At 33.3% G+C, this 18,960-nt stretch overlaps 1 protein-coding gene across 5 annotated transcripts in view; it reads left to right on the top strand.

The window, feature by feature from the left end:
- NCKAP1 (NCK associated protein 1) overlaps nt 1-18,960 on the top strand; it is a 116,857-nt gene that overhangs the window by 53,487 nt on the left and 44,410 nt on the right. For all 5 annotated transcript variants that reach the window (XM_003823525.5, XM_003823526.6, XM_034954614.3 and 2 more), the window contains 6 exons: nt 2,013-2,069; nt 4,941-5,037; nt 5,397-5,503; nt 6,953-7,085; nt 9,414-9,495; nt 11,376-11,434. In XM_003823525.5, the coding sequence (XP_003823573.1) occupies nt 2,013-2,069; nt 4,941-5,037; nt 5,397-5,503; nt 6,953-7,085; nt 9,414-9,495; nt 11,376-11,434 (535 nt within the window). The remainder of the gene's footprint in view (nt 1-2,012; nt 2,070-4,940; nt 5,038-5,396; nt 5,504-6,952; nt 7,086-9,413; nt 9,496-11,375; nt 11,435-18,960) is intronic.

The raw sequence follows: 18,960 nt of genomic DNA, 5'->3' as shown, positions 1-18,960 counted from the left end.
TATGTGTATGTCTGACGCTAAATGTAAGCCAATATATCCCACATTTTAGTGTACATAAGAATTACCCCGAAATGCAAATTGAAATCCAGGTTCCTGAGCATCACCTCTAACCTCCTCTATCTGTGTCTTGGAGAAGTTAAAGGAATCTGCCCTTTTCTTCCCGATACTTTTTTGAGAGAAAATACAAACAGAAAAATACATACATCTTAGTTGTATAACTCAGTGACTTTGCATATGAAAACTCCGGCATCATCACCACTTAAATCAAGATGTAAGAACATTTCCATCATCTCTGGAGAATTCTTTTGTGCTTCTTTCTGGTCGGTACTGCCATGCCTAGTCCCCACTCCCCCCCACTCCTTTCTCAAGTGACTACTGTTCTGATTTCTGTCACCATACTGATATTCTTATGGCAGTGATCTGTCAGTCATATAATAAATAGTGCCCTATGTACTTTTCAGCTCTTATTTTAGATGGTGGAATACCCTGAAATATTATATGCAAGATGGGCTTTGTCATTTTCTGATTGATTTAGATTGAAAATCATGAAACTTTTATTAATGTCATGTACTAGCATACTGACAAACTCATTGTAGAATCATATGTAAATATATGTAAACATTTAAAACCAGTTAGCCTCTGTATATTGAGTGAACTTGTGTATGGTGCAAGTAAATTTAATGGCATGGTGAAACCAGTTGTCTTTGTTATGCTTTATTAATAATAAATTTATCATTTGAGAATCTCTGTATTTAAAATTATGAGTTTACATTTTTAATTTAATTGTGAATGATCATCCAGTTTAAAATATGAATTATCATAATCAAACCATAAGTATAAAAGTGTATTAATTATAGAGGGTGATGATTACAGAATTATTATATTTTGGAAATTTGCTCAAAGAATACATAAATCTTAGACCACTTAAACATAGAAGTTGGAGTTCATTTTAGTGTAAGAGATTTTTATTTATTTACTTTTTTTAAATTTGTTTTTGAGACAAGAGTTTCGCTCTGTCACCCAGGCTGAAGTGCAGTGGTGTGATCTCAGCTCACTGCAACCTCTGCCTCACGGCATCAAGCGATTCTCCTGCCTCAGCCTCCCGAGTAGTTAGGATTACAGGTGCCCACCACCATGCCCGACTAATTTTTGTATTTTTAGTAGAGACGGGGTTTCACCATGTTGGCCAAGCTGGTCTTGAACTCCTGCCCTCAAGTGATCCACCCACCTTGGCCTCCCAAAGTGCTGGGATTACAGGTGTGAGCCACTGTACCTGGCCATAGTGTAAGAGATTTTTAGAGAGGTTGTCAGGAAGATATTTTTTCTTTAACATTTTAGGAATTTTGAGTTTTTATATCTATTATTCATGAAATTATTTATTAGCATTTGTTTTTATGGTAGCATCTTTAAGCTGATGTTAATTAAATGTTTTTTTATTTGAAAAATAAGTTTTTTTAAAAAAATACATAGCTTAAAATCATATATAGTTCTCTTAAAATAATTTGAAGTCGGCAAATGCTTTTCTGCCTCAGTTTTCTCCTTCACAAAACCTTTTTATCCAAACAGTCACTACTTTTGATCACTAATATATATCCTTTCAGAATTTTTTCATGCTTAAAGATAGACTTGATTAAAAAGTCAGAAATGATAGCTTTGTCAGTACTTTAGACTTTTGGAAATCACTTCTGATGTTAATTACATCAGAAGTATAATTTCAGTGTCTCCATTGGGGCTTAAGGAAGTAATAACATTTAATAAAATGAAAATCTACATTGTGAAGTTTAATTTTATTGTTGGATTTAATATAATGTTACTTTTTTTTTTTAGGAAGGCTTGACTGGACATCTAAGTGCTAGGAAAAAGTGTGGGTAGATTCTTCCATGCACTTCCAGTTTGATGGCCAGTTTCTAAATTGATAATGTCATTTTTAATTGACTTCTAGTATTAGACTTACTCATTTTGACAGTTATTGATCAAATTAAACTAACGTTCTAATTTGTTTTTGCACCTAGCTATAATAAACGTATTAATGACATAAGAGAATGCAAGGAGGCAGCCGTGTCACATGCGTGAGTAGTTTTATTTTATCCGTGGTAGCTTTAATCAAGAAAAATTCTTAAAGCATCATTTTGTTGAAGTGAGTACAGATTAATAGTATGCAAGATATGGTAGTAGAAGAGGGGGACTTTCAGTCAATGAGAATTATTAAGTATATTGCCTCAATATGTAGAACCTTGGAATTAGTGAAGTCAGATTTTAAATGTTTTTGAAATGTTGATAAAATGCTATAAGGAAGTATCACACAAAGGGCTCTTACTTTGGGTATAATCTCACTGCCACTATGCTCTGCATACCAATATGATTTTTGTACTACTACATGAAAATTAATATATCCATATAACTCTTACAGATAATATTTACTTTTTTTTTTTTTTTTTTTTTTTTGAGACAGTCTCACTCTGTCACCCAGGCTGGAGTGCAGTGATACCATCTCGGCTCACTGCAGTCTCCACCTCCCGGGTTCAGGCAGTTCTCCTGCCTCAGCCTCCTGCGTCACTGGGATTACAGGCACCCGCCGTACATTCCCAGCTAATTTTTGTATTTTTAGTAAAGACAGGTTTTCACCATGTTGGCTAGACTGGTCTTAAACTCCTGACTCAGTGATCAGCCTGCCTTGGCCTCCCAAAGTGCTGGCATTACAGGCATGAGCTACCGTGCCCGGCAAATATTTACTTTTAAGAGTACACCTCTTTCCCAATTTTAGTTTCTTATATTAGTAAATGTATAGATATCCTAAGTGAGAAATTAGTGTATTTTAAATCTTTGAACAACTTTCCAGTTTTCTCATAAAATAATTCTAAATAATTTGATATTTCACTTTGTTACATATATGATATACTTAATATAGAATATTTTCTCCAGTTAACTTAGGTACTATATACAGATAATATTATTTGATCTATCAATATTTCTATATAAGGCAGACAGAAGACAAGCAACACTCCATAGAGAAAACTATAAAACCACAGGAAGTTTTAAAATTTCAGTTTAGGCTATAAGATATTGGGAATTTAAACCATCTTTACTCATCGTATCTGTGCTATATCATTTCCTCATGCATATTTTATTTACTTGAATGAAGTACATGTGCTTAATTTTTAAAAAATGATTTCTAGTGCAGATAACGTACTTTGGAGTTTGTTAGAATTCCTCTCTAGACTTGCAGAAATGCACATAATTATTATTTCTTCGTGGGATGGACGCTACTATAGGCAGACATATAGGCATAGCTATCTTTTATAAAGATCTTTTACAAGTAAGGTATTTTTATTTTCCTCCTTCTGTTTATTAAATAAAATAAAAGTAGTAAGCAGTGGTAACTTCTAGGACTCATTACCATGTGCCAGGCCCAAGTACTTTATAGACATTTTCTCCCAATAACCATCACAGACTCCTCACAGTAATCCTGTGAAGTAAAATAATCAAAATAACATTTGTTCATTTTCTTCTTGGAAATGACACGATGACTTTATTATTGTCAGTAAAAAGAGCTTGTCATTGAAATTAAAGTAACAGAAGCACTATATATCAGGCATCATGAAAGATTGTGCATCTTTTGAGACAGATGTCATCATACTTATTCTACAGATGAAAAACTGAAACTTAGAGTTGGAACCTAAGGTCATGTAGGGAGAGGATGGATTTTAATTTGAGTCCTCTGAAACTGATCTACTGTGTCACAGCGAAATTGCTAGTGTTGTGTATTCTTTATACTTGGGTTTTTGGCATAGGCAACACACACACACACACACCCCCCAACACACACACACACACCCCAACACACACACACACACCCCAACACACACACACACACACACACACACACACACACACCCCAATCTAAATTCTAAAACTTTCTTGGAGCAGTGTATATTTTGTGTAGTATGAGGAGTTGCTTGGAACATTTTATGATTTTTTTTCCTTCTGTTAATATGTGAGAATGTTTTCTAATCTTAATTTTAAAATAAGTAGTATATGAATATTTATGATTATCCCTTCCTTTCCCCGTCTTTCTATTTTTGAACAAGAGTGCCAAGTAGCTCTCATCCCAATACCTTTATTGACTATAGCTCTTGTGTATTCAGTTTTGTATATTTAATAGGAATATAACTTAATAAGAATATAGATAACCAGATACTTACGTTATATTTGTTAATTTCTTTATGGAAGTGACAAAAATGTATACAGTTAGTCAGTTTTTGCCTTCAAGGATTTTTTTTTTTTTTTTTTTTGAGGTGGAGTCTTGCTCTGTCACCCAGGCTGGAGTGCAGTGGCATGATCTCAGCTCACTGCAACCTCTGCCTCCTGGGCTCAAGTGATTCTCCTGCCTCAGCCTCCCAAGTAGCTGGGATTACAGGCACCCACCACACCTGGCTAATGTTTTGTATTTTTAGTAGAGACGGAGTTTTGTCATGTTGCCCAGGCTGGTCTCGAACTCCTGAGCTCAGGCAGTCTGCCCAAGTTGGCCTCCCAAAGTGCTGGGATTACAGGCATGGGCCACTGTGCCTGGTCACCATCAAGAACTTCATAGTCTATAAAGTGCTTAAAGCTACATGGTACTAAAATTGGATAAATTATTCATAAATAAATAGCTAGATGTTGGGAAATGCTTCTCGAAGGACTGGTCTTGAAGGTTGGGTAGGATTTTGATAGATGGAGAATAACAAAAGAAACATAGTTTAAAAAGCAACATAAGAAAGGCAGGATAAATGTAAGATTAGAAACTCACTTAACGATAGACACATAGAAGATGATTTTTATAGGAACTTTGGCTTCCTAAAAAAAGACTTTGGAAGTTGCACCTATAATGCTAGTTACTTTAATTGCCAATAATAATTTTAGTAGAAGCAGATAAACTATTATGGTGTCTTTCCCCGTAGTGGTTCAATGCACAGAGAAAGACGCAAGTTTTTAAGATCTGCACTGAAGGAATTGGCTACTGTCCTCTCTGATCAACCTGGATTGCTAGGTCCCAAGGTAATTCATTTAATTATTATTTCAATAATTGTGCCATATTAAAATTTTAAAAAACATTTCTAAATGAAATTTTACTGAAATTTGAGTCAGGGACTACATAAAAGGATTTTTATATTTAGTGGAGAATGAATTTGCTGACTTGACATTCATACATCGTACGTCCCTGCATTCTTCTCCCTTATATGCATGCTCTCTCTCATACATACTTAACAGGTTCTCTTGTGTCCTCTCCTGTTAGTCTCTTCACTCTTTTGAATTGATATTATCACTTCTTGCCAATGACTTTTCACATAGAAAGAGATTACCAGTTTTGTTTTTAATCTTTGAATAAGAATAAACACTTACTTTTTTTTAAACAGGCACTTTTTGTTTTTATGGCATTATCCTTTGCCCGTGATGAAATCATCTGGCTACTTCGTCATGCAGATAACATGCCAAAGAAGAGTGCAGACGACTTTATAGATAAGTAAGTTAGCAACATTTAAAAAAATATTTTCTGTATATAGATGCTTCTTGATTTACAATGGGGTTATGTCCTGATAGACCTATTGTAAGTTAAAAATATTGTTAAGTTGAAATTCATTTAGTACACCTATTATACTGAACATTAGAGCTTAGCCTAGCCTACCTTCAATGTGCTCAGAACTCTTTTATTAGCCTACAGTTGGGCAAAATTATCTGGCAACATAGTACACTGAAGAGTATAGGTTGTTTATCTTTCTGATCACATAGTTGACTGGGAACTACGGCAGCATCATGAGAGAGTATCATACTGCCTATTGCTAGCCTGGAAAAAAAGTCAAAATTCAAAGTACAATTTGTACTAAGTGTGTATCGCTTCTGCACCATTGTAAATTAGAAAGATAGTACATCCAAATCACTGTAAGTTGTGCACCATCTATATTCTGATTTATGGGCTGGGGAATCTGGAGACTTATATTTGAAGCAAAATTATTTTGAAGAGCTTGGAATATTTGTAATATATCATTAGATGATATTAATTAGACTGCAAAGTCAAATTTAGTTTTAAATTAGGGCTTTTATTTTCTCGTAGTATGCTTTGTGGTGATAAAGTTTTTGTTTTCTTGCTATGCTCAGTAATATTTCTTATGGAATTCATTTTTTAAAACTATTTACTACACAAAACATTTACATAAAAATCCTGTTTTTAGAGTTGCAACTCAGTGTGTCATTAAAATGTCTGTCTTATTTTAGTTCAGTCTCTCAATGAGAGTTAGAAAAATGGAGCAGAGAAATAAGAGCATACAGAAAAATTTTATTTCTTGCTAATCCTCTTTTATGTGAGATTTTTTGATGATGTATTTATAACATGTCCTGTTTATTTTTTTAATTTAATTTTTTTTTTTTTTTTTTTTTTTTTTGAGACGGAGTTTTACTCTGTCACCCAGGCTGGAGTGCAGTGATGCCATCTTGCCTCACTGCAACCTCAACCTCCTGGGTTCAAGCGATTCTCCTGTCTCAGCCTCCCAAGTAGCTGGGATTACAGGCACCCACCACCATGCCCAGCTAACTTTTGTATTTTTAGTAGAGATGGGATTTTACCATGTTGGCCAGGCTGGTCTTGAACCCCTGACCTCATGTGATCAGCCCGCTTTGGCCTCCCGAAGTGCTGTAATTACAGTCGTGAGCCACTGTGCCCGGCCCTGCTTATTTTCAGTTTGGATTTTCTGCTGTCGATTTTTAGCCTTAACTTTTTTTCTTTCTTCTTTTTTTCTTTGCTTTCCATGATTTCTTTATTCATGAAATGATTTAAAAAGGAAGTAATTGACATTAAGTATTAAACAATGCCCTTTATAAGAAAAATACTTTTAGAAATAAGATTAAGGGCATCTAATATATTCTTTAATAATGATGAATTTATTATTTGAATATTTTTCTTGAAATTTTAAAAAAGGCACATTGCTGAATTAATATTTTACATGGAAGAACTTAGAGCACATGTGAGGAAATATGGACCTGTAATGCAGAGGTATTACGTGCAGTACCTTTCTGGCTTTGATGCTGTTGTCCTCAATGAACTCGTGCAGGTAAAAACTATCTCATACTATTTCCCTTTTGTTCCTTCCTTCCCACCTTTGATAGTATTTTATTTGTTTGTTCAACAAGCATTTATGAAATATCATGTGCCAAGTGATAAATCATGTTTATATTTTGGAGATCATTACCTAGAAGGGAAGAAACAGTTAGTTGTAGTCCAGTGTGATAGGTGTTATGCATTAAGTATATATAAAGCTCAGAATGAACACAAGGAAAGACACAATTATTTATCCCGAAGATGGAGGTGTATGCTAACCAAATTACAGAGGGCCTTGGGAAAGAGGAGGTTAGTCATAAATCAGGTGTACTACTTAAAAAGATCACCCTGGTTCAGTGTGGATGATAGATTGCTGGGAACCAAATGAGGAGGCAGAGAGACCAGAAGAAAAATGACTGCAGTAGGCTAGATGAGAGGTGATGAGAGTCTGAACGTGGGCAGTAGCTATGGAGATTCAGAAGAGATGATAGAGACAATATAATTGATAATTAAGTATTAGAGGGAAAGTAGAATAAAAATCTTTTTGAAGAAGATTGTTAGAGGATGGCCAGTAAATAAAGATTTCGTATAGACATTCCCATTTAAATGTCCAATTTTTTTTCCTTAATTGGTTTTTAGCCTTTTTTTGCTTTCCATAATTTATTTATTCAATATTTTTCATCTTTATTTAAATTTTAAAAACTTTTTATTCCAAATAAACTGACTCTAAGGAAATAATATTTTATTTTGCTTCACTTTATAGAATTACATGTTTCAAATGACTGTAAGCTAATATATAGTATAAAGAAAACAGTTAAGAATCCTCTTTATATAAAGACTGCTCTAAAGCTGCTAGTTTTCCAGAGAAATAACCATACTTTGAAGTTCTCATTTTTTTCAAATCAACCTAAAAATATAATAAGGAAAAAAATTGTTCATGTAATTTTTTTTTACCTTGAATTATATGCTGTTACAAGCTAGTATTCTAAACTCTATAGTTTATTTCTTCTTTTATCCACTAGATGGAGCTCAGATACTTCCTTTCTATGGTCATTTAAAAAGGGAACAGAAAACCTGGGGTATTGCCTTACTATAATTTTATTTGAATAGTTATTACTTAACAGATAAGCCAGAAGCTTTTGTTACTGTTTATTATTTATTCATACTAGCATACAGTTTAAAAAGTAAACCAGAATTCCTGAATTACTTAATCTATTTTTATATAAAGTGGAGTTTACTAATACTGAGAAGATTAATTCTTAGCATTTCTTCTGGAATTATAGTAATAGTATATAGTATCAGCAGCAATCATCCTGATATTAGTAATTGCCAGATTTATTGATAGTGTATCTTACCAAATCTGTAGAAAACCTCTGTGAGAGTGGATATAGTTATCATTATTTGTTGAAGAAGAAATGCCTTATGTAATTTGCTCCTTATCACCAGTACAGCTCATAAGTAATAAAGCCAGTAGTCAGACTCAAGTTTTGACTCCAAAGCCTGAGCATTTTACCACCGTCTTCTGTTGCAAAGTATATTCACAATGTTTTTCACCATTTGCTAGCATATAAATTTAGAACTAAGGTTGTAAACCTGTTAGCATAGTTGATTGCAATAGGTGTTAATATTTTATTGTGGTAAAATATATGTAACAAAATTTACCATTTTCATGATTTTTAAGTGTACAGTTCACTCACATCGTAAAGTTTTGAAAATGTGTTTTATTTATACTGTTTGTAAGCTAAGCATCCACTTTTTAAAAGGAATTTATTTTTTAGCATCCACTTTAAATACAGTTTATCAAATATTCATTTTTTAAGCTAGATTGAAAAGGATTTTTAGGTCTTAATTTTGTTGAGGCCTAACATACACACAACAAAAATCATTCATTTTTAGTGCATGTTGTAAATTTTGGTAGCTGTATGCATTTGTGCAACTATTACCATCACCATATTCAAGACAGAACTTTTCCAACACCTTTAAAAGTTTACTTATATACCCTTATGGTACACCTTCATCATTCTTGCATAAGCCCCTGACAGCAACTGGTGTTTGTCACTATACTTTCGCCTTAAAAATACTTTTTCATATAAATTTTCCTATATAGTGTATGAAAAAAGTACTTTTTAACACAAAATCATTTATTTTTTATTTCTTTCACTTAATGTAATGGTTTTGAGATTCGTGTTACGGTGTGTGTTAAAATTTCATTTCTTTTTTATTACTGAAAAATATTCCATAGTATGGGTATACCAGTTTGTTTATCCATCCACTAATTGATAGACCTGAGTTGTTTCCCAACTATAGATGTTTTTAACGTTACTTTTTGTTTGTTTTTCAGAATCTTTCTGTTTGCCCTGAAGATGAATCAATCATCATGTCCTCTTTTGTTAACACTATGACTTCCCTAAGTGTAAAACAAGGTAATAAGCCTTTTAAATAAAAGCATATTTTCTTTTAATTAGATTTTCAAACTTGATTATTAAGGAGATAATTTACCAATTAATTTGGCTAATGATCTATTATCTTTTATCTTAATTTTGTTTTCTGAAGCAAAGATTTCCAAAATGGGTTTGTGATGCTATTTACAAAAATAATAATTACAGTTTTATATTTCTAATTATTAAGCAGGAAAAAAAAGCATTTTGTAACAAAAACAATAAAACATTTGCATTTTGTAGCAAATCATATATTTGGTCCAAGCATACCAATAACAATATTTAATGCCATTTATAAAATGTTTAGTCTGTGCCAGGCACTTTACATATATATTATCCCATTTACTCCACATTCTTTTTTCAACACTGTTATTACTTTTGACAGATTTGGAAACTCTGGGTTTGAGGGTTAACCTCGCAGTTACTGAACATAATTTGCCGAGCTCTAATAGCTATTAAGCAAGAGTAGGAATTTGAGCTCAAATCTGTCAATCTCAAAAATTGATGTCATATAATCACCTTGCCATTATTTGACACTCCATTCTAGTGGATCGATAGTGTGTTTTAGTTTTATAGTCTTTTAATAAAGGATATCAGAAACCTTGAAAACTTCTGAGTAATAAATGTATAAACATTTTTCTTAGTTCAATCTTTATTGCTACCACGTCTAAGTAATGAAACTAAAATAATTTTTTCTGGTGATATTTGGTTTATATAGAGTTATTTTGTGGAACTTCAGCATGCTGTCCAAAGTTTCTATTTGTAGGATCTCTCAAATTCTATTCAAACTCCTGTAAATTGACATGTAAGCACACCAAGAATCAGAGAGCTCAGGAGAAAAGCCTTTACTTCCCTTAGCACAGCTGTCTCCTTTATCATCATCTTTACAGGATTTGAGAATTGTTTCACTGTCTTCACTCTTTAATTTTAAAATGTTTTTATTTTTTAATTGTAAAATACACATAAAATTGACCATCTTAACCATTTTTGAGTGTATAGTTCAGTAGTGTTAAGTATATTCATATTGTTGTACAACCAATCTCCAAAACATTTTCATCTTGCAAAACAAATTCTTTTAATGATTATTGAACAACAGTGTGTCATTTCCCTTTCTTGCTAGCCCCTGGCAACCTCCATTCAACTTTCTGTTTCTGTGAGCATGACTGCTCTAGATACCTCATATAAGTGGAATCACAGAGTATTTGTCTTGCTGTGACTGGCTAATTTCACTAGGCTTAATGTCCTCAAGTTCAGCCATAGTAGCATGTGTCAGAATTTCCTTTCTTTTTTAGCAGAATAATAGTCCATGATATTTATTTATTTTATTTTTGAGACCCAGTCCAGCTCTGTTGCCCAGGCTGGAGTGCTGTGGTACAATCTCGGCTCACTGCAACCTCTGCCTCCCAGGTTCAAGCAATTGTCCCACCTTAGTCTCCCGAGTAGCTGGGACTACAGGCACACACCACCACACCCAGCTAATTTTTGTATTTTTAGTAGAGATGGGGTTTCACTACGTTGGCCAGGCTAGTCTCAAACTCTTGACCCTTAGGTGACCCACCTGCCTCGGCCTCCCAAAGTGCTGGGATTATAGGCATGAGACACTGCTCCCGGCCTCCATTGTATTTAGATACTACATTTTGTTTATTCATTCATCTATCAATGGAAATTTAAGTTGCTTCTACCTTTGACTGTTTGAATAATTCTTCTGTGAACATGGGTGTACATATATCTCTTTAAGACCTTGGCTTTAATTCTTTTAGGTTTACTCAGAAGTAGAATTGTCTTAGCTCTTAAAATTTAAAATGTGCTTATAGATTGTGAAAACATTGATTTGCTTTGTAATCTTTTTTTTTCTATTACTACAGTTGAAGATGGGGAAGTATTTGATTTCAGAGGAATGAGATTAGATTGGTTTAGGTTACAGGTAAGAATAACCTTTTATTGTCATTCTGATTTGTTATTTTAGTTAACATGAAAAATTTTATAACAACTATAAAATATTCATTGTTATATACCTATTGAAAATATTTCTTTTGTATAATTAACCATAAAAGAAACATTTTGTATTAATTATTAAAGTTGGATAAATATATTAATAGCTTAAGCCAATATATGAGTTTTTGAATAGATTATTATAATTTTAAAATATCTAAAAATTTAAATCCCAATCTCTCTCTTGATTATCCTGATTCAAATATTTAATTCTAAAGTGAAAGCACAAAATCTTTTCTGAGAAAATATTTAAAATCTACTGTGGGCATCAGCAAACTTTTTCTAATAAAGAAACAGCTGCTAAAAAATTTTAGGCTTGCAGCCATATAGTCTCCGTCATCATGATTGCACTCTGCCATTGCAGTGTGAGAGCACCTATAGACAATACATAACTTAATGGGCATGGCTGTATTCCAGTAAAACTATTTATAAAAACAAGCAGGTAGCCCACAGGCCATAGTTTACCACCACGATCTGTACCAAAAACTTCCATTTTCTGAAAAACGAATAAATATTATTAGACTTAGAGTGTTCATTTAATATATGTCTCATATAAATAGTTCCTAAAGGCATTAAGAATGCAAGCCTAACACCTTGGTGTATACTGTAACCTTAATGATAAAAATTAGTTGCCCTGTAAATATTTTAAGTAATTATGGGAAAATGGCCCAGTGTTCTCAATAATGTGCATGTTTTAAAAATCCATATATTTTTAAATGATAATAGTCATTATATCGTAATATAGTCATTTGACTCATTGTGAAGTCAAAACATTCAGTATGCCCCTTTCCCAGTTTCATTCTCCAGAAATACTCACTTTTAATAACTGGCCTATATTTTTTTAGATGTTCAAACAAGTAAATTAGATAGTACTATGTACTGTTTTGCTATTTATTTTTGTCTTTTTTAAAAAATATGTACTTATTTATTTATGTTTTAGAGGCAGGGTCTTGCCCTGTCACCCAGGCTAGAGTGCAGTGGTATGGTTATAGCTCACTGTAACCTCAGGCTCGTATGTTCAGGCCGTGCTCCCACATCAGCCTCCTGAATAGGTGGGACTATAGGTGTAAGCCACCACACCCAGCTAATTAAAAAAAAATTTTAGAGACTGAATCTTGCTATGTTGTCCAGGCTGATCTCAGACTCCTGGCCTCGGTGATCTTCTCACCTCAGCCTCCCAAAGTGCTGGGATTACAGGCATGAGCCACAGTGCCTGGCCTGTTTTGCTATTAAAAATAAATAAAATTTCTATTTGTTTAATTAAAAAGAGAAAATATAAGAAGTATTTTTTTGTGGAAGCCATTTTTAGATGGATACAGTCTCAGGAATGACTCTCAGGATGAACATACTTTTCTGGCGGTCTGCTTAGTACTCTGAGGTGCTTTTGCTTTTCTTAGATTCTTTCCTTCCAACCTCAAAATGCATGAGCACTTTTCTCTTTTTTGTTCTATATTCTCTAGGGAGCTTATTTTTAGAAATGAAGACTTTTATAAATAAAAGCATTAAATACCTTACCAGTTAGTGGGAGATCAGGGAAGTACACTTGAAATACCAACATCCCAAAATGTTAAATGTGTTTATATTATAGGTTATTTTCTTATTACAAATAAAGTTTTAAAATTGACACCTCTTTGTTTTTAAAAAGGCAATGAAACAATACAAAAGTAGAACTTGTAAAAAAAGAAGTGGAATTTCCTCTGCCAAAGGATATACATGTTTAAAACTTTGAAAGTCATTGTCACAAAGCTTGAACTGCTTCAATCTCCTGTTCTCAGTTTATAGGAGTGCCTAAACCAATACTTGGGCTCAGAGAATTTTAGAGATTTAGATGCATTTCAGATGCACCCTTACATTTGAGTTATTCATGTGAGAATTTTAGCCTTTTTCAATCACTACAAAATAAAAAGCATTGAGTGAACATGAAGAATGTAGACCTGATTATTCCTATGTGTAGATTTTTTAAGTTTTTAAAGATTTTTATAAGAGCATTATTAGCTAGCTATCTGATTTTTTTTTTCATGTAATCTATACCTACTTGTGTTAGTTTCCTAGGGCTGCCATAACAAAGTACCAACTAGATGGCTTAAACAATAGAAATGTATTATTTCATAGTTCTGAAGGCTGGCAGTCTGAAAGCAAGGTGTTGGCAGGGTTGGTTTGTTTCAAGGACTGCAAGGGAGAACCTCTTCCATCTCTCTCTCTCCTAGCTTCTGGTGATTTGCTGGTAATCTTTGTTGTTCCTTGCTTGTAGTTGCATTACTCTAAAGGCATTCTCCCTGTGTTTCTTCACATCATTTTTCCTCTTTGCATATTTCATGTTCAAATTTTCCCTTTTTATAGGGCTACCAGTTATATTTGATTAGGTCCCATTCAAATGACCTCATTTTTATGTGCTTAGCTCTGGAAAGACCCTAATTCCAAATAAGGTCACATTCTGAGGTACTGGGGGTTAGGATTTAGGCACATCTTTTTTTCGGGGATACAATTCAGTGCATAACATTGCTGTTAACCACGTTTAGAACATGCAGTCACTCAGACCCTTTCTACTGCATACAGACCCCCCCTTTTTTTTTAGTGACAACAGGACAATGCATACAAAGGAAGGAAAGAATGGGACATAACACTAAGCCAGAGAAGTGTTCACTAGAAGTAGAGAACAAAAGTGCAAGGTAGCAGGCAGGGTCCAGAATCTAGAAGGTTTACATAGGTGTTGAAAAGCAGCTCGAAGGTGAAAGTTCCAAGCCTACAGATTAGACTGTAGGATACAGAAGATAAAATACTGAGCAGTATTATATAATCTGTAGAAAAATAGCACATTCATCTTTTGAGGATTTTATAATCTAGCTATGGAGACAAAGCATAAAAAATGTAAAAAATAGCAGCTGAAAATCTGAAAGATTAAGAGATGTCATAGACAGAATATGTTTATCAGTTAATTTCAGTCTTAGAAGGGATAAAGCATTTTTCAAGTTAAAATTGCTCTGAATAGGAAAAAGGAAAGGACAAACAATGAGTAAAGAGCAAGTAAAGAGACTTTTGAGTATAAAGCATTACTGTAAGAAGGGGAAAATATTCACAAGAACTATGAATGATCTGACTTTGATCACTGACCTTTGGTTTCAGGTAGAAGTGCAAGAATTGTTAGGTAAAAGCACATGGCCAGAGAGTGGTGAAGAGTTCTATAGATAGCCAGTAGTGGTTGAGTAGAGCAGACCAGAAGAGTAAGCCTTTGGGAGAATTTTAGTAGTGTACTTTGTGCCTTCACTGGTGTCCTATTTAGTTTGGTTCTAAGGTCATTGCTTTTTTATAGGTCACTTTCATCTTTCTCTGTCCTTTTCCTACTCTTAAGAATTCTCTTTGTATTTTTGTCATTCTTTTCTACTTCCTAAGTGATCTCATTCTGTTGTGTATTCCATCAGTCCCTTAAGCATTTTTAGTTGCTCTTTCAAATATCTTTTCTCGTCTGTCTTCTAATTTATTCAAATTGTTCATATTCTTTTACTTAAACCTATTCTTTTTTAGTAACATGTTTCTCCCCCCATTGTTGTCAAGCAGTTAAATCATTATCTTGTTTTGTTACCATCCATTTCTTCTGAATTTGTTTTCACAATGTTATTTAAATTCTGATTTAATTTTTTTAATTTTAAATTTTTATGAATACATAATAGTTGTACATATTTATGGGGGTACATGTGATATTTTGATACAAGCATACAGTGTATAATGAACAAATCTGGGTAGTGGGAATATTTCATCACCTCAAACACATATCATCATGTTGGAAACATTCCAAATCTACTCTTCTGGTTATTTTGAAAGATGCAGAAAATTATTAACTATAGTTGCCCCATTGTGCTATACTAGTACTTATTCCTCCTAACTGTACTTTTGTACCCATTAACCAATCCTTCTTTATTCCCACTTCCTACCTTCCCTACTCAGCTTCTTATAACCATCATACTATTCTCTGCGTCCATGAGATCAATTTATTTAGCATCCACTTAGGAGGAAGAACATGTGACATTTGTTTTTCTGTGCCTGGCTTATTTCACTTAACATAATTTCTTCCAGTTCCGTCTATGTTGTTGCAACAGACAGGATTTCATTTTTTATGGCATAATAATATTCCATTGTGTATATATTTACCATTTATCTATTGATAGACACTTGGGTTGGGTTCCATATCTTGACGATTGTGAATATTGCTGCAGTAAACATGGGAGTGCAAATACTTCTTCAGTATGTTGATTTCCTCTCTTTTGGATATATACCCAGCAGTGTGATTGCTGGATCTATTTTCAAATTTTTGAGGAACCTCAGACACTACTGTTTTCAATAGTGGCTCTACTAATTCACATTCCCACCTGCAGTATATGAGAGTTCCCCTGTCTCTACATCCTCGTTAGCATTTATTTTCTGTTTTTTGATAATAGCCATTTTAACTGGGGTGAGATGATGTCTCATTGTGGTTTTAATTTGCATTTCTCTGATGGGGAGTGGTTTAAAAATATATCTGTTGGCCACCTGTATGTCTTCTTTTGAGAAATGTCTGTTTAGCTCTTTTGCCCATTTTTTAAATCAGTTTTTTTTTTTTTTTTTTTTTGCTATTAAGCTGTTTGAGTTCCTTATATATTCTGATTGTTAATGCCTTGTCTGTTGAATAGTTCGTAGATATTTTCTCTCATTCTATAGGTTGTCTCTTCACTGTGCTGATTGTTTCCTTCTTTGTTGTGCAGGAGCTTTTTAGCTTAATGTGATCCTATTTATCCATTTTTTTGCTTTCGTTCACTGTGGCTTTTGAGGTCTAACTCAAGAAATCTTTGACCAGACCAATATTCTGGCATGTTTCACCAGTGTTTTCTTCTAGTAGTGTCATAGTTTCAGGTCTTACATTTAAGTCTTTAATTCATTTTGATTTGATTTTTTTATATGATGAGAGATAGAGGTCTAGTTTCATTCCTTTACATGTGGATATCCAGTTTTCTCAGCACAATTTATTGAAGAGACTGTCCTTTCCCCAATGTATATTCTTGGCACTTTCGTTGGAAATGAGCTAATAGTAAATGTGTGGATTTATTTCTGGGTTCTGTGTTCCGTTTCATTGATATTTGTATCTGCTTTTATGCCAACACCATACTGTTTTGATTATTATAGCTTTGTAGTAGATTTTGCGATCAGTAATGTGATTCCTCCTGCTTTGTACTTTTTGGATTGTACTTTTCAGGATTGATATGGCTCTTCTAGTTTTTTTGTTGTTGTTGTTTGAATTTTAGGATTTATTTTTTCTGTTTCTGTAAAGAATGTCATTGGTATTTAGATAGATAGTTCATTGAATCTGTAGATCACTTTGGGTGGTATGTTTAGCAATATCAATTCTTCCAATTCATGAACTTGAGATATCTTTTTATCTCTTTGTGTCTTCTTCAGTTTCCTTCATCAATGTTTATAGCTTTCATTGTAGAGAGCTTTCACTTTTTGTTTAAGTTTGTTCATAGGCTTTTTTTTTGGTAGTTATTGTAAATGAGATTTCTTGATTTCTTTTTCAGTGTGTTTGCTGTTGACACATGGAAATGCCTCTGATTTTTGTATGTTGAGTTTATGTCATGAAACTGAATTGGTTGATCAGTTTTAATAGAGTCTTTAGGTTTTTGTAAATATAATATCATATTTTCTTCAGATAAGGACAATTTGTTGGCTTATTTTCAAGTTTGCATGCCTTTTATTTATGTCTTTTGTCTAATTGCTTTGGCTAGGACTTCCAGTCCTGTATTGAATAAAAGTGTTGAAAGTAGGCATCCTTGTATTGTTCCAAATCTCAGGAAATGCTTTCAGTTTTCCCCGATTCAGTGTATTGCTAGCTGCGGGTTCGTCATCTATGGCCTTTATTGTTTTCTTCCATACCTAGTTTGTTAAGAGGTATGTTTTCTTTCATACCTAGTTTTTTAAGAGCTATGTTTTCTTCCATACCTAGTTTGTTAAGAGTTTTTATTATGAAGAGATGTTGAATTTTATTGAATGCATTTTCAGCATCTATTAAAATTATACAGTTTTGTCCTTATGTGCATATGTTGAACCATCTTGTATTTATCTAACTGGATCATTATCTGTTTAGTGTGTTGTTGAATTCTGTGTGCTAGTATTTTGTTCAGCATTTTTGCATCTATGTTCATAAGTGATGATGGCCTGTAGTTTCTTTTCCTGTAGTTTTGTGTCTTTGTCTGGTTTTGGTATCAGGGTAATGCTGGCCTCATAGAATGAGTATTTGAAAGTATTCCTTCCTCCTCAATTATTTGGAACAGTTTGAGTAGAATTGGTATTAGTTCTTTAAATATTTGCTGGAACTCAGCAGTGAAACCATCAGGTCCCAGGCTTTTCTCTCATGGGAGACTTTTTATTACTGCTTCTATCTCATTACTTATTACTGGTCCTTTCGGGTTTTCTGTTTCTTCTTGGTAGGATGTATGTGTCTAGGAATGTATCCATTTCATGTCGGTTTTCCAGTTCTTTGACATATAGTTGCTCGTAATCTTTAATCCTTGGAAGTTTTTGGTATCAGTTGTAATGTCTCCTTTTCTATTTCTGATTTTTTTTGGGGTCTTCTTTCTTTTTTTCTTAATTTAGCTAAAGATTTGTCACTTTTATTTTTCCAAAGAACTAACTTTTTATTTTGTTGATCTTTTGTATTCTTTTTAGTCTGAATTTTCTTTATTTCTGCTCCGATCTTTATTACTTATCTCCTTCTGCTAACTTTGGATTTGGTTTATTCTTGCTTTTCTAGTTCTTTAAGGTACATTATTAGGTTATTTGGTCTTTCTACTTTATTAATATAGGTGTTTATTGCTATAAACTTTCCTCTTACTACTGCTTTTGCTGTATCCCATAGGTTTTGGTATATCGTGTTTCTGTTTTTATTTCTTTCAATAAATGTTTTATTTCCTTAATTTCTACATTGTTCAGGAGCATATTGTTTAATTTCCATATGTTAGTTTCCGAAGTTAAAGGTACATTATTAGGTTATTTGGTCTTTCTACTTTATTAATATGAGTGTTTATTGCTATAAACTTTCCTCTTAACTACTGTTTTTGCTGTATTTCATAGGTTTTGGTATATCGTGTTTCTATTTTTATGTGTTTCAATAAATTTTTTATTTCCTTAATTTCTACATTGTTCAGGAGCATATTGTTTAATTTCCATGTGTTAGTTTCTGAAGTTCCTCTTGTTGATTTCTAGTTTTATTGCACTGTGGTCAGAGAAGATACTTGATATGATTTCAATTTTTTGAATTTGTTGAACTTTGTTTTGTGGCCTAACATATGGTCTCTCCTGGAGAATATCCCATGTTCTGATGAGAAGAATAAATTCTGCTTTTTAAAAATGTGGGACAGTTAATGGAACTCTTTATTGAATTCATGGCCACAGCTATAGCTAATTCCTGTTTATACTCTAAAGCTGATAAAT

The sequence above is a fragment of the Pan paniscus genome, chromosome 13 (genome assembly GCF_029289425.2).
Source record: "Pan paniscus chromosome 13, NHGRI_mPanPan1-v2.0_pri, whole genome shotgun sequence".
NCBI lineage: Eukaryota > Metazoa > Chordata > Mammalia > Primates > Hominidae > Pan > Pan paniscus.
The sequence above is the reverse complement of the archived record's forward strand: the minus strand, read 5'-3'. Positions and strand labels throughout refer to the sequence as shown.